The sequence below is a fragment of the Bubalus kerabau genome, chromosome 13, assembly GCF_029407905.1.
Source record: "Bubalus kerabau isolate K-KA32 ecotype Philippines breed swamp buffalo chromosome 13, PCC_UOA_SB_1v2, whole genome shotgun sequence".
In the NCBI taxonomy this organism is placed as follows: Eukaryota; Metazoa; Chordata; class Mammalia; order Artiodactyla; family Bovidae; genus Bubalus; species Bubalus kerabau.
Genome location: NC_073636.1, coordinates 63,527,371 through 63,541,554, shown reverse-complemented (window position 1 = coordinate 63,541,554; position 14,184 = coordinate 63,527,371). Strand labels below are relative to the sequence as shown.

At 41.8% G+C, this 14,184-nt stretch overlaps 1 protein-coding gene across 10 annotated transcripts in view; it reads right to left on the bottom strand.

Annotated features, from left to right (window-relative positions):
• CBFA2T2 (CBFA2/RUNX1 partner transcriptional co-repressor 2) overlaps positions 1-12,352 on the bottom strand; it is a 148,867-nt gene extending 136,515 nt beyond the window's left edge. For 8 of the 10 annotated variants that reach the window (XR_008701630.1, XM_055544786.1, XM_055544779.1 and 5 more), the window contains exon 1: positions 12,179-12,344. Coding sequence is in view for 7 of the 10 variants with exons in the window: in XM_055544786.1 (XP_055400761.1) it covers positions 12,179-12,212 (34 nt within the window). In the remaining 3 variants the exon portion in view is untranslated. Of the gene's footprint in view, positions 1-10,902; positions 11,053-12,178 lie in introns of those variants that run through there. The other 2 variants (XM_055544789.1, XM_055544781.1) reach the window with 2 other exon arrangements.
• Between the last annotated feature and the right edge of the window lie 1,832 nt (positions 12,353-14,184).

The following is a 14,184-nucleotide window of genomic DNA, read 5'->3' as shown; positions in this document are numbered from 1 at the left end:
TTTTCACAAGACAAAAATATTTAAATTTCACTATGTGCCAAAACCAACCAGTCACATATTTATATGCTGCTGCTAAGTCGCTTCAGTCGTGTCCGACTCAGTGCGACCCCATAGACGGCAGCCCACCAGGCTCCCCCGTCCCTGGGATTCTCCAGGCAAGAACACTGGAGTGCGTTGCCATTTCCTTCTCCAATGCATGGAAGTGAAAAGTGAAAGGGAAGCCGCTCAGTTGCGTCCAACTCCTAGCGACCCCATGGACTGCAGCCTACTAGGCTCCTCCATCCATGGGATTTTCCAGGCAAGAGTAATGAAGTGGGTTGCCACTGCCTTCTCCAACGGGTTGCCATTGCCTTCTCCAACATATATATATATATATAGACACAAATAGCTGTCAAAAGACAGGAAGCAAAAAGCAAAGGAGTAAAGGAAAGATATACTCATTTGAATGCAGAGTTCCAAAGAATAGCAAGGAGAGATAAGAAAGCCTTCCTCAGTAATGCAAAGAAATAGAGGAAAACAACAGAATGGGAAAGACTAGAGATCTCTTCAAGAAAATTAGAGATACCAAGGGAACATTTCATGCAAAGATGGGCTCGATAAAGGACAGAAATGGTATGGACCTAACAAAAGCAGAAGATATTAAGAAGAGGTGGCAAGAATACACAGAAGAACTATACAAAAAAGATCTTCACGACCCAGATAATCACAATGGTGTGATCATTCACCTAGAGCCAGACATCCTGGAGTGTGAAGTCAAGTGGGCCTTAGGAAGCATCACTACAAACAAAGCTAGTGGAGGTGACGGAATTTCAGTGGAGCTATTTCAAATCCTGAAAGATGATGCTGTGCAAGTGCTGCACTCAATATGCCAGCAAATTTGGAAAACTCAGCAGTGGCCACAGGACTGGAACAGGTCTGTTTTCATTCCAATCCCAAAGAAAGGCAATGCCAAAGAATGCTCAAGCTACCTCACAATTGCACTCATCTCACATGCTAGTAAAGTAATGCTCAAAATTCTCCAAGCCAGGCTTCAGCAATATGTGAACCATGAACTTCCAGATGTTCAAGCTGGTTTTAGAAAAGGCAGAGGAACCAGAGATCAAATTGCCAACATCTGCTGGATCATCAAAAAAGCAAGAGAGTTCCAGAAAAACATCTATTTCTGCTTTATTGACTATGCCAAAGCCTTTGACTGTGTGAATCACAATGAACTGTGGAAAATTCTGAAAGAGATGGGAATACCAGACCACCTGACCTGTCTCTTGAGAAACATGTATGCAGGTCAGGAAGCAACAGTTAGAACTGGACATGGAACAACAGACTGGTTCCAAATAGGAAAAGGAGTATGTCAAAGCTGTATATTGTCACCCTGCTTATTTAACTTATATGCAGAGTACATTATGAGAAACACTGGGCTGGAGAAAGCACAAGCTGGAATCAAGATTGCCAGGAGAAATATCAATAACCTCAGATACGCAGATGACACCACCCTTATGGCAGAAAGTGAAGAAGAACTAAAAAGCCTCTTGATGAAAGTGAAAGAGGAGAGTAAAAAAGATGGCTTAAAGCTCAACATTCAGAAAACTAAAATCATGACATCTGGTCCCATCACTTCATGGCAGATAGATAGGGAAACAGTGGCTGACTTTATTTTCCTTGGCTCCAAAATCATTGCAGATGGTGATTGCAGCCATGAAATTAAAAGATGCTTACTCCTTAGCAGGAAAGTTATGACCAACCTAGATAGCATATTCAAAAGCAGAGACATTACTTTGCCAACAAAGGTCCGTCTAATCAAGGCTATGGTTTTTCCATTCTGGTCATGTATGGATGTGAGAGTTGGACTGTGAAGAAGGCTGAGCGCCGAAGAATTGATGCTTTTGAACTGTGGTGTTGGAGAAGACTCTTGAGAGTCCCTTGGACTGCAAGGAGATCCAACCAGTCCATCCTAAAGGAGATCAGTCCTGGGAGTTCATTGGAAGGACTGATGTTGAGGCTGAAACTCCAATACTCTGGCCACCTGATGCGAAAAGCTGACTTCTCATTTGAAAAGACCCTGATGCTGGGACAGATTGAGGGCAGGAGGAGAAGGGGACGACAGAGGATAAGATGGTTGGATGGCATCATCAACTCGATGGACATGGGTTTGGGTAGACTCCGGGAGTTGGTGTTGGACAGGGAGGCCTGGCGTGCTGCAGTTCATGGGGTTGCAGAGTCGGACACAACTGAGCGACTGAACTGAACTGATACATCAAATTTCTGTAAGTTGAGTTACATCTATTTTTTAGTATGTTTGTTACATTTAATTTTTATTTTATTTTTTTAAAAATTTATTTTAATTGGAGGCTAATTACTTTACAATATTGTAGTGGTTTTTGCCATACATTGACATGAATCAGCCATGGGTATACATGTGTTCCTCATCTTGAACCCTCCTCCCAACTCCCTCCTCATCCCATCCCTCCGGGTCATCCCAGTGCACCAGCCCTGAGCACCCCGTCTCATGCATGGAACCTGGACTGGCGATCTGTTTCACATATAATAGTATACATGTTTCAATGCTCTTAAATCACTGAGAAGTTATCCCAAAGTAACTTCTGAGTTCAATATACTGACCACATACCCTTAGACTAAAGACAAAAAAACCATAAACAAAGAGGTTTATAAACTGAATTTCATAGTAACATGGGTTGGCAATCTTGGAGCTATTTTCAGTATATTCTAGGTTTGGACAAATAAATACATTATGGATTATGTGAGTCGGGTTTACAATCCCTAGGTAAGAGAAGGGGCTTAAAAATACAGGAAAAGTAAGATAAAGGCTAAATAAACTTTGTGGTATTGGAGGTGTTAGTCTGAACACACAATTCTGAAACCAAGTTCCCTTATCAAGTTTATGATCAATCTCTCTATCCAAAATTTGATTCCCTCTCATAGTACTCAAGCTTGTGCTAACTGAACACTAATCAACAAAAGTCAGATGACTAAAACTGCTATTACTGACAACATCATTAAGCAACTAAAATTGCCATTATGAACATCATCATTAACGTACAAACTCAGGTTGCTTCTCCAGCACAAGATGAATGGTCCCAGAGCCATGGACCACTTTGGCTGGAGAATCATAAACCAGAGACATCCTGACTTCCCAAAACTACAAATAAGAAATGTCACAGTAATGCCACATAACAATTAGTCCCAGCCTCTTTGTTCTTCCTCTAAAACATAACCCTAACTCAAAGACCAGGTGGGTTTGAAATCCATACTTTGCTGCAAACTCCCATTGTCAGAGTTTGGCTTTCAGTACTGCGGGCATAGGAGCCCTCTGCTCAGTTTCGGTTTTTATTATATTTAGATAAAAATAGAAATAAACTTAGATATATGTGTATATATATGTATGTGTATATGTGTGTGTATATACATATGTGTGTATATATACACATAGATTTCTTAGCTCTGCCCATTGAAAGGATCTGAAAGCAAAGACAACCTATAGCAATGAGCATACATAGGAACTAGATCTTGATTTCTAAATAATTTTCTGCACTAAAAGAAATTAGGAGAGAAACATCTTAGAGAAATAGCTGATTCCAAAGTTCAGGTAGGAAGATAAGCCTGGAACATCTTTTTTGTGCCAAAAAGGAACTGGTTCAAGAATGTTAGGAACGTGTCAAAAGCTAGCTTGAAGGGGTTCCCACTGCCGAATCTGGGACAATGTGAAAACCACAAAAAATAATGACAGTAACAGATTATGACCTACTGCATAAAATATGAATCCATATTAATACATACAAATAAAGGTAAGAAAATGCTCTCCAGCAGAATATTAACCAATAAGCAAAGAATAAAACTGATAAGCTGAAAAGCAAAAAATAAAAACTGAAAGCACAGTTCTGTAATATGAAAGCACAACTATCACAGTAATAACTGACTCAGGCAAACATCATCAACAGATGTTACAACTACTGGATAAAAGTTTGATGAAATCGAGGTATTTACATGGACTCAGTATCTCCCACAACATTACTAATTAAAAAGGAAAACATTAAACTCTATAGTGGGAAAACCTGACAGACATCATCTTAAATAAGTGATCAAAGTTATCATCATCAGTACTGAACAAATGGATATCAAATGCTTCCTGATATGATGCAATGGGAAGGATATAACATTACTCTGCAATATTCCCATCAAAATGCATAATCTGAATCTATTCATAAGGAAGGCAAATTCAAATTGAGAGACACTCTTTGAAATAAACAGCCTATACCATTCAAAAAAGACAAGATCATGAAAGATAAGTCTGAAGGGTTCTTTCAAATTAAGGAGACTGGAGATTAAACAAATATTTTATGCAGATCCTGGATTGGATCCTAGATTAGAAAAATTTTTCCCTATAAAAAACATTGAAACAAATGGCAAAATTTGAATAAAGTCAGTATATTAGATAATAATATTATAACCAATCTGTATTTCCTGATTTTGGAAAGAACATTGTTGTGGTTACATAAGAGAATGTCTTAGTTTACTGAAAATATACATTATCATATTTAGGGTAAAGAAGTATCATATTTGTAACTTACTCTAGTTTCAAAAATTAATATGCATAGGTAAAAAGAATATAGGGACCTCCCTGGTGGTCCAGTGGTTAAGAATCCAGCTTCCAGTGCAGGGGATGGTGGTTCAATGCCTGGTGAGGGAACTAAGATCCCACATGCTTTGGGGCCACTAAGCCCCTAAGCCGCAACTGCTGAGCCCAAGAACAACTGCTGAGCCCAGGGGCCACAACTAAAGAAAAGCCCTTAAGGAGGAGCTTATGAAAACTTGAGCTCCTAAGCTCCTAGCAGCTCCAGGCAGCTAGTGAATGAATGCCAGAGGAGCTAAGACCATCATCTCCTCTTCCCCACCTCAGAACCTGCCTCTTCTAAGCCACTGCTACTTTTAATTTAGGCCATTAAGACTTGCTTTCTGCCAGCTTCTGCCCTGTAAGGTTGATGCGACTTCTCAAGAGAGAAACAAAATGAATCATAATCACTTTCTCAATATTAAGGACAAAGAAATACTGCCAGATTTTTGGTGGAAAAAAATATCACTAGTGTTTTAACTTCTATGGGGGATGGGAGAGGGAGAGGATAGTGGTAAGGAGACAGTAAACCAGCTAAAAATTATGTGAAATAGAGGAAAATGGTGATTTTGATTAGTGAATCTCTAGGGATATAAGGTAACAATGAATAAATCTGTGCTATCTGAATGTCTGTTCTCATGTGGCTTCAAAAAATTAAAAGCAGGCAGGACCTTTGCATTGAGATGGCTAAGTTAACAAAGGAATAAGGGAAACATCTGTATGAGGGGAAAAGGTCAAAGCAGTGTGTCAAGGGAACTCTGCTATGCCTGGTATTAACATTTCACTTGAATTGCTGGAGAGGTCAGATTACATATTTGTCGCCATCAGCTAATTTAATTGAAAGGTCTAGCCAACTCCAAAGCTATCAATTCAGACAGAAGGATACCTAGCTTCGAGTACCTCTGAGTTTTACTTTGATTTCTGCATTTAATTACAGGAATACAAAATAGAGGGGCAGAACCATATTTTAAAGAGCCACATCCAAAGTAAAGGTTCACTGTATAGTCCATATACTATATTTGATGATCCATATTTGACAGCTCCTCACAGGGCCATGCAAAATGAGCACGGACATTTCTTGGGCTTTTGATGTTCACTGCCATCATGTGCTTCACTGCTAAAATCAGGAAACATATGGGATGAATTGGTAAAAGCTGCTGAGAGTTTCTGCTGCCTTTTTGTTTTCTGTTTTTAATTCATGGCTAAGGCCAATTCAGAATACCTCTAAACAAGACCAAGATCTAATACAGCACTCTTTAAACCATATCCATTCCCAGGATATTTTTAAATAAGAAAAGATGTTAGGGAAAGAAAGGTGTTGAAGAAAAATGACGGGAAATCAAGTATCTTCAGAGAACACTGGGATCCTTGGGAACATATGTCTAAAAACGTATAGTTTAGCTAGTGAAAAGAAGAAGCCACATGGTAGAGAGTGAAAAATGTGGGTTTTGGACTCAGATCTCAGTGAATTCAGTTATCAGGACTGAACTAAGTGTGAATAGTTTGTCTGCTACTGGTTAACTCTGTAACCTAGGGGAATTTATTTAACTTCTCTGAGACTTATTTTCTCATCTGTAAAACAGAGATACTAACTCCCTCTCAAGGATGTTTTAAGAATTACAGAGATAACATACATGAAAGGAGGTTCCCAGGTGGCATAGTGGTAAAGATTGGCCTGCCAATGCAGGTGACATAGGTGGCTTGGGTCTGATCCTGTGTTGGGAAAATCACCTGGAGTAGGAAATGGCAACCCGCCCTAGTATTCTTGCCATAGAAAATTCCATGGACAGAGGAGTCTGGCGGGCTACAGTCCATGGGTTCAAAAAGAGTTGGACACAACTGAGTACAACATATATGAAAAGTGCCCCCCAGCAGAAAATCTAGCAAAGACTTTTTTGTTAAAGAATTCAACTGGACTTAAAGACTTAAAGTCAGATTCAGTTGACATATCTGCTATAGACTCATTTTACAAGTTTAATTTATGATACCCCAACTGCTATAATTTCAGATAGCCTCAAGGCCTTGGAGAGGCCTGAGACAAAAACCAGAGACAGAGGCAAAAGTTACTTAACCAGCCATAATAAAACCCAGAGACAGACTCTGTCACATGTAAATATACTAGCTCATATTGCACATGGGGCCAGTCAATACAGCGCCAGAAAGACCCCTCCTCTTTGTAATTTTACTAAAGCAGAAACGATAACTAGGGGAGAGATTCTCCCTCAGCCTTTAAACTTTCAAGGATCTTAAGTAAATCCTTACAACTGAATGATCACTTTCTATGAAGTTCAAAACAATACCCTAAAATTAAGAATTGAGGCTAAAACCAGCAGTAAGAAATTTTACTTCCTCATCTTTCCTCCTGTTTTCCTTACCCTGGAGGAAGTATGAACTCGGAATTAACTCATCTTTATCCTAGTGCTACATGCATCCACTGTAGTCTTACTTAAACCACCTTTCTAGTTTAAAGGCTTCCCTGATGGCTCAGAGGTTGAAGTGTCTGCTTGCAATGCAGGAGACCTGGGTTCGATCCCTGGGTCGGGAAGATCCCCTGGAGAAGGAAATGGCAACCCACTCCAGAATTCTTGCCTGGAGAATCCCATGGACGGAGGAGCCCGGTGGGCTACAAAGAGTCGGACACGACTGAGCGACTTCACTTTCTTTCACTTTCCAGTCTAAAAGCTTTCAGCAGCTACCTTTATGTTAAGAAGTCAGGCTCTGTGGTCACAAAAGATCTAGATTTTAAACTGTTCATTTATTAGCTCTATGTATTTCTAGGTGGCACCAGTGGTAAAGAACCCACCTGCCAATGCAGATAGATGTAAGGGATGCGGGTTCAATCTCTGGGTAAGGAAGATCCCCTGGAGGAAGAAAAGGCAACCCACTCCAGTATTCTTGCCTAGAGAATCCCATGGACAGAGGAGCTTGGCAGGCTAGTTCATAGGGCTGCACAGAGTCAGACATGACTGAATAGACTTAGCATGCACAGGTGAGATCTGAGTCAATTTCCTAGTTTGTAAAACAGGATATATAAATAAAAGTAAAGTATTAAAAGGCAAAAGGTGGCCCAAAATAAACATTCAATATTAGTCATCATTATTATGAGGCAAGGGTTAACCTCATTTATAGATCAAATAAACAAACAACTGAGTCTCAGAGGTAGAGTAACTTCCCAGTAGAATGGAACCTCAAACCCAAAGTCTGCCTCCAAATTCTGCTTTTTCCATTATGCCAAACAACCTATCTCATATATGAAAGTGAAAGTCGCTCAGTTGTGTTCAACTCTTTGGGACCCCATGGCCTATACAGTCCATGGAATTCTCCAGGCCCGAATGTGGAATGGGTAGCCTTCTCCAAGGCATCTTACCAACCCACAGATTGAACCCAGGTCTCCTGCATTGCAGGCAGATTCTTTACCAGCTGAGCCACAAGGGAAGCCCCAGAATACTGGAGTGGGTAGCCTATCCCTTCTCCAGCGGATCTTCCCAACCCAGGAATGAAACCGGGGTCTCCAGCATTGCAGGCGAATTCTTTACCAACTGAGCTCTCAGGGAAGCCCTATCTCATGTCTATCCCTGTCGTTTTAAACAGGCTACTAACTGCAATTTACTAGTCTTTATTGTGTGGCCACAGGTTATGGATGTTTTTAATCTTATTCCATTTTTTCTTTTCATATCCTAATAGTTTGGGAGAAAAACTGACTGAACACACCAGTATGCCACAGCAGGTGATGACCCAGGGGAAAAGACGAGACCCAGTTTCTCCTTGTCAGTATCCTTACCTGGAATAGCCTCTCTCCTCTCCAAGTGCATTTGCTGCTTTTAAATCTGCTATGATCTGGGCTCGAATAAGTACCCTAGGACTAGTGAGAGTACCTCTAAGCCTGAAGAACAAAGGAAATACAAACTTTCAAAACCAGAAGGAGCGAGTCATGCATGTAGGGAGAACTACCTTCAGAAGAATAACAAGGGACACAGCTAGACAGAGACAACACTCATAGGACGGGAGCAGGATAATTAAATTCCATATCCTCAGATGGGAAGAAAGCCAGCTGATGTAGTCTAAGTAAGTCAGCTTCCCAGGGTGGGAAAGGATGGAGAGTGGACCTGGAGGAGCCAACAGAAGGGACCTAATTCTACCTGAGAGTCTTCCTGGTGCACTTTCACATCTCTTCTTTCATCCTAATGGCTAAGTGCCAGACAAGGAAAGAGTTACTGAATGGGACAGTTCTCACCCCTTTTGAAGAGTACTGCTTATCTACCATAAAATATTTATGGGTGAGTTTTTCACTAATTGAGTATGGTCATTTATCATCCCACTTGTAATTGTTCAGAAATCTTTTAGGTTCAAGAATTTACGTATCTTTCTCCACCTTTGTGGGTTTTGCACTTACCTACTAGGCAAAATAAATCACAATAATGCAGATACTATCACAACCCTCAAAGAATTTAATACTTAGGAGTTTGCACTCATATCTTAAGATATGGTAAGAAGACAGAATGAGTGCCACCAGAGAGGAAAGAGCTGTTGTGCTGTGAAAAGTTCTAGGACAGGTTTCGTTGCCATCCAGCCCCTGGCAGGCATAACTTCAGCCAGAACTCACTGTTATCTATTAACAAGGTTTCCCACAGGTCCAGATCTGGAGAACCACTCACCAAGCCCTCAACAGCCCCCCGTTTCCACTCTACACCCTCAGCCAATAAGGTTCATGCCTCATTCTCCTGGAAAAAGTCCCTCTCCTTCCAAATGTCACCTCCTTACCTGAACCTTACTTGGACCCTCAAAGAACAATTACAATGTGCCTACTCTGCATTCCCAAAAGCCCTTACTTTGAGAACTTAAAGCACTTTATCATTATCCATGTATTTGTACGGGACCTCTACTAGATTGGGGCTTCCCTGGTGGCTCAGACGGTAAAGAATCCACCTGCAATGTGTGAGACCTGGGTTCAACCCCTGGGTTGGGAAGATCCCCTGGAGAAGGGAAAAGCTACTCACTCCAGTATACTGGCCTGGAGAATTCCATGGACTGGGGTCGCAAAGAGTCGGACACGACTGAGCGAGTTTCACTTCACTTCACTTCTACTAGATTGTGAGATTCCAAGTCATCTGTATCCTTAGCCACTAAGAGCACTCAAAACAGTATGCCAGGCCCAGTGTAAGTATTCTACATATATTAACACATACATTCTACTAATATGTACATCACAGTAAGTCATCACAGTAAAACTGAAAAGGAAATGACAGGAACTCTCTTCTCAATTTTACAAGAGAGGAAAATTAAGTGCACAGAAAGGTTAAGTAGTGCTGAAAGTCTCAAAGCTAGTAAGGACTAGACCCCAGGATTTCAATCTAGGCACAACTTCAGAACTGAATTTCAACAGACATCATGGGTTGAGGGGAAGGTCGAACTACAAGATCAGTGGTCTCCACCACAGGGAGCACAGTTACTATTCACACACTGGGGTGTGGAAAGCCAAACACTGGAACTTCTACTTATATTTGTTTCAGTTCATCCTTTTGTAAAACGTCTATTTTTGCACATGTTATAAAATGTACATAATAGACAGTACAGTCAACACTGTAATAGTAACTTAAACACACATAATGTGTGTGCATACTCAACCATATTTACTGATACAAAGAACATTAAAACCATTTGAGGCCACTATTCTAGACTATTTCCTCCAGGGACTCAGTTCCTCCATTCTCTCTACCTAGCACTTTAGTTAAAAAACATAAGCCAATCAAGATTATAGGTGAACTTCAGAGAGGTACGAGTTTGCTCTTATTTATATTTGGAAGACCTACATCAGCTCAAGGACCGGTGCTTAGCAGATGGTCAATGTATTATGAGAACCTCATTTTAAAAAATTCTCTTCAGGAAAAAAAAAAGTCTCTCAACATTTTAATGCAACTTATAAATACTTCCGGATTTAAAAAAAAAACATACTAAGCACATTGCCTAGAAATGTTATATAGAATTCTCTTAGGAAGACTATAAACAAACAAAAAACAAACCTTAGATACATAATAGAACCAAAAAATTGTACTTTAGAGCTTAAACAGAAAACTGCATAAAAGATATATGGGCATTAAAAAAAAATCTAAGTTCATATTAAAGGTCCTTCCACTATACAGAGATAGTGTAACTTTGTCAGACCTAAAGGTCACCTCTGCTAGTCTCTGCTGAGTTAAACTCCAAGAGGAATAGATTAAACTTTCCAAAGCATCAACTGCAGACTTGACTATGAAGAGGCATTAGCTGGGTCCACCTACCTACTCTGCATTTCTTCAATCCAACATTTGATGGGCATCAAACAAAGAAGAGAGGCTGTGTAAAGCCCCCCTTTTATGGGTGGAAGAACCTGGGCTCTGAGGCTAAATCCACAAGGTTCCTCCCGTCCTCAGCTTCATCCTCTGCACAATGGGCATACACAAATACTTAATTCTTATCTATGTTACCAGGATTAAATGAGAGAAAACATGCAAAATGGATTTATCTGTTTCCTCATTGAACGTGTGTCTATCCCTTCCCCCAGCTAAAACTCAAATCTTGAGTCTGGTTTATCTAGTTTGCTGCTATATTCCCAGGGCCAAAATGGTTCTTTTTATTTAATAAATGATTTAATAAGTACTAAATGAATAGAATGCAAACTGCCTGCTGCTCAAAAAATGTTGGCTATTATTGCTAACAAGAAACAATGAAAATTTTATTAAGAGACCCACACCTCCTCCAAAGATCTCACATTTCTAGGAGGTACAGTTGATAAATGCTGAAAAGGAGAAATGAAGGTAAGAAAAACAACTGGATCATAAAGCAGGACTAACCTAAAATAAAATTAAAATCTCAAATAAATACACAATCCGAGCTGAATTTCGAGCTTTCCCGAGTGAGGTTCACCCTGGATGAGGTTTAACAGCGATTACAATGACAGTTTACACGCCTGTACGTCCCAGAGTCCGTATCAAGCCTCCTATTCGGCCTCACAAAACCCTGAACCGGGGTGGGGAAGGGCTGGAGATGTTCTTCTCGCCTTCATTTTGCAGAAGGGGGAACTGAGGCTCAGAGAGACCCAAGGTCACCGCCTGTAAGCGGAGGAGCCGCAATGTGAACCCCGGCAGTCAGACCCCTGAGCCTGCACTCAACAGGCCCCTCAGAGGGGCCATCCTCGCCTCTTCTACCATCCGCCACACATCCCTCGAAATTGGATGTGTGTAATATTTCTCTAGGGCCGGACTTAGTGGCCCCGGCGCCAGGAGAACAAAACAATCCTTGTCCGCCGGCAAGTTAGATGGACGCCGGCCCAGCCGGGTCTCCGAGGCCGCGGTGCCCAGAGACTCGCGCACACCACGAGTTCCGAGCTCTCGAGCGGTGCAGGAGGCTCCTGGGCGGCCCTAGGAGCCCGGGAAGGCCCGGCCTGCCGGGTGACCTTGGATCTGCCGCCCTTCTTGGGGCCTCAGTTTACCAGCCTGGCCTCGCGCCGGCTCGCGCCTGTGGAGCTGCAGGCCTTCACACGCCCCCCTCAGCCGCCCGCTTTCCCGCCCCGCTTACGCTGGAAGGCGGCCGCTCCAGGGACGCCCACCATCGCCCAGCGCCGCTGCCGCGAACCTCCGCCTCCACTCGCGGCCCGGGTCCCCCGCAGGCGCCGCTGCGGGACCTGTAGCCGCCAAGCTCGCCGACCCCACAGTCTCTGCTGCCGCCACCGCCACCGCCGCCGTTAGGCCGCGCGCCGCCCCGCCCCCTAGTTGGCCCCGCCCCGCCCGCCGGGCACGCCCCCGCCGCGCGTTCTCGCCCGCCAGACCAACGCACGCGGAAGCCTGGCCCCTAGACCGACTCCCACTAAACCTCGCCTCCTGACCTGCTCCGCCCCTTCCGCGCGAACCTACTACCCTATCCCGGCGCACCCTGCTTCTCAGTCCCGGCCCCCTTGCGTCACGCGCGCCCATCACGTGCAAGTTCCACGCTTCAGGCTTAGGGATTCCAGCTGTGGCCAAGGCAACTGCCAGAACCCAGAGGCGGAGCCCTAGGGGGCGGAGCTTAGGGGGGGAGGGCGCAATGCCTCACCTGAGTTCTCCAGGTTAAGGTCATTTCGCCTTTGCGCCTGTCTTTAGGCAACTCGCTTCCCCCGAAAGTGTTCCAAGTATTTAAAATGTCATGATCATAATGTTAATAACTGTTAGCTGTCATTATTATTACCGAGCTATTTTTATACACTCCATCCCGTTAATCCTTACAATGAGCAAGAGAAGTATTATTATTCCCCCTCTTCTATACAAGCGAATAGGGCTTTCCCACCAACGAGGTTGCTCAATGGGTACAGTTAACAAATAGCAGAGATGGGATTGGAAGCTAGGAACTTGTGACTTAAGACCCAGTACTTTGGACTACTCTGAAGTATTCTGCCTCCCAAAGTCTCTAAACTAAAACAAGAGATTAAAATTTCCAAACTCCTCTATATACAAAGATACCAAAAGCAAAGTTCTTTTAGCTAGACTTGTCTTTTGCAAGCAAAAGACTGAGATAAAATAGTTGCAACATACTCTACAAAAAATCAATATTCAAAATAAATAAAGAGCTTCTTAAAACCAATAAGAAAAGTAAGATAATTTAATAGAAAAATGGACAAACAATAAATAGACAATGCACAGAAAATAAAATCTGAATAGCTAATAAACATTTTTAAAAGCTGCTCAGTCTTTCTAATAATCAGGACAACACCAAACAATGAGTTGCCATATTTTATGCAATAGATTGTAAATTCCACTGTGGGTCTCCATCCCAAAGAAATACTAGCTCATGTGCACAAAAAATTGTGTAGGAAAGAAGGTTATGCCAGAATTATTTACAACAACAAAAAGTGGAATTGACTAGAATGTCCAACGTGGAAAACTAGTAAAACAAACTATGGAGACTAATATGCAACATTTAAAAAGTAGGTAAATCTACTTGTAATAAAAGGTTGCCAAGACATACTTGTTAACTGAAAAAGCAAATTCAAGTTCCATATAGTTATTCTTTTGCTTTACTTCCAAGTTTTGGATAAATGGATAATTTTTCTTAACACCTACATACTATGTACACTCTAAAATTGTGCTAAATCTAAGCCCACATGCCAGAGCCAGACAAAGTGGATATAAATTATAGCTCCATACTTACCAGCTATACAGCCCTGGACAAGTCATCCTACATTTCTAAGCCTAGGCAAGTAGTTCACAATAGTACCTAGCTTGAAAGATGTTGCATGAAAAGTACAATGCCTGGTACATTTTTTAAATGTTATACTTATTATTATAGGCACTTTCTTTTTTTTTTTTTTTTGTTAATCTCTTTTCCCTCCCAGTACTGAGCCTCTACCCTTCATGCCTGGAAGTTGTTAACACAAAGTAGGTGCTCAAAAAAAGTCTTGCTAATGCATTCTATTACCGTTTGAATCCTGCCGTATACGGCCTTGCCTTGTCTTGGCACTTAGCTATTTGGAATATAATAATTGAGCAACATTTGAAGTATTTTTATGATGTAGATATTTAAGAAATTTTTGCTGAATTAAAGGAAAATTC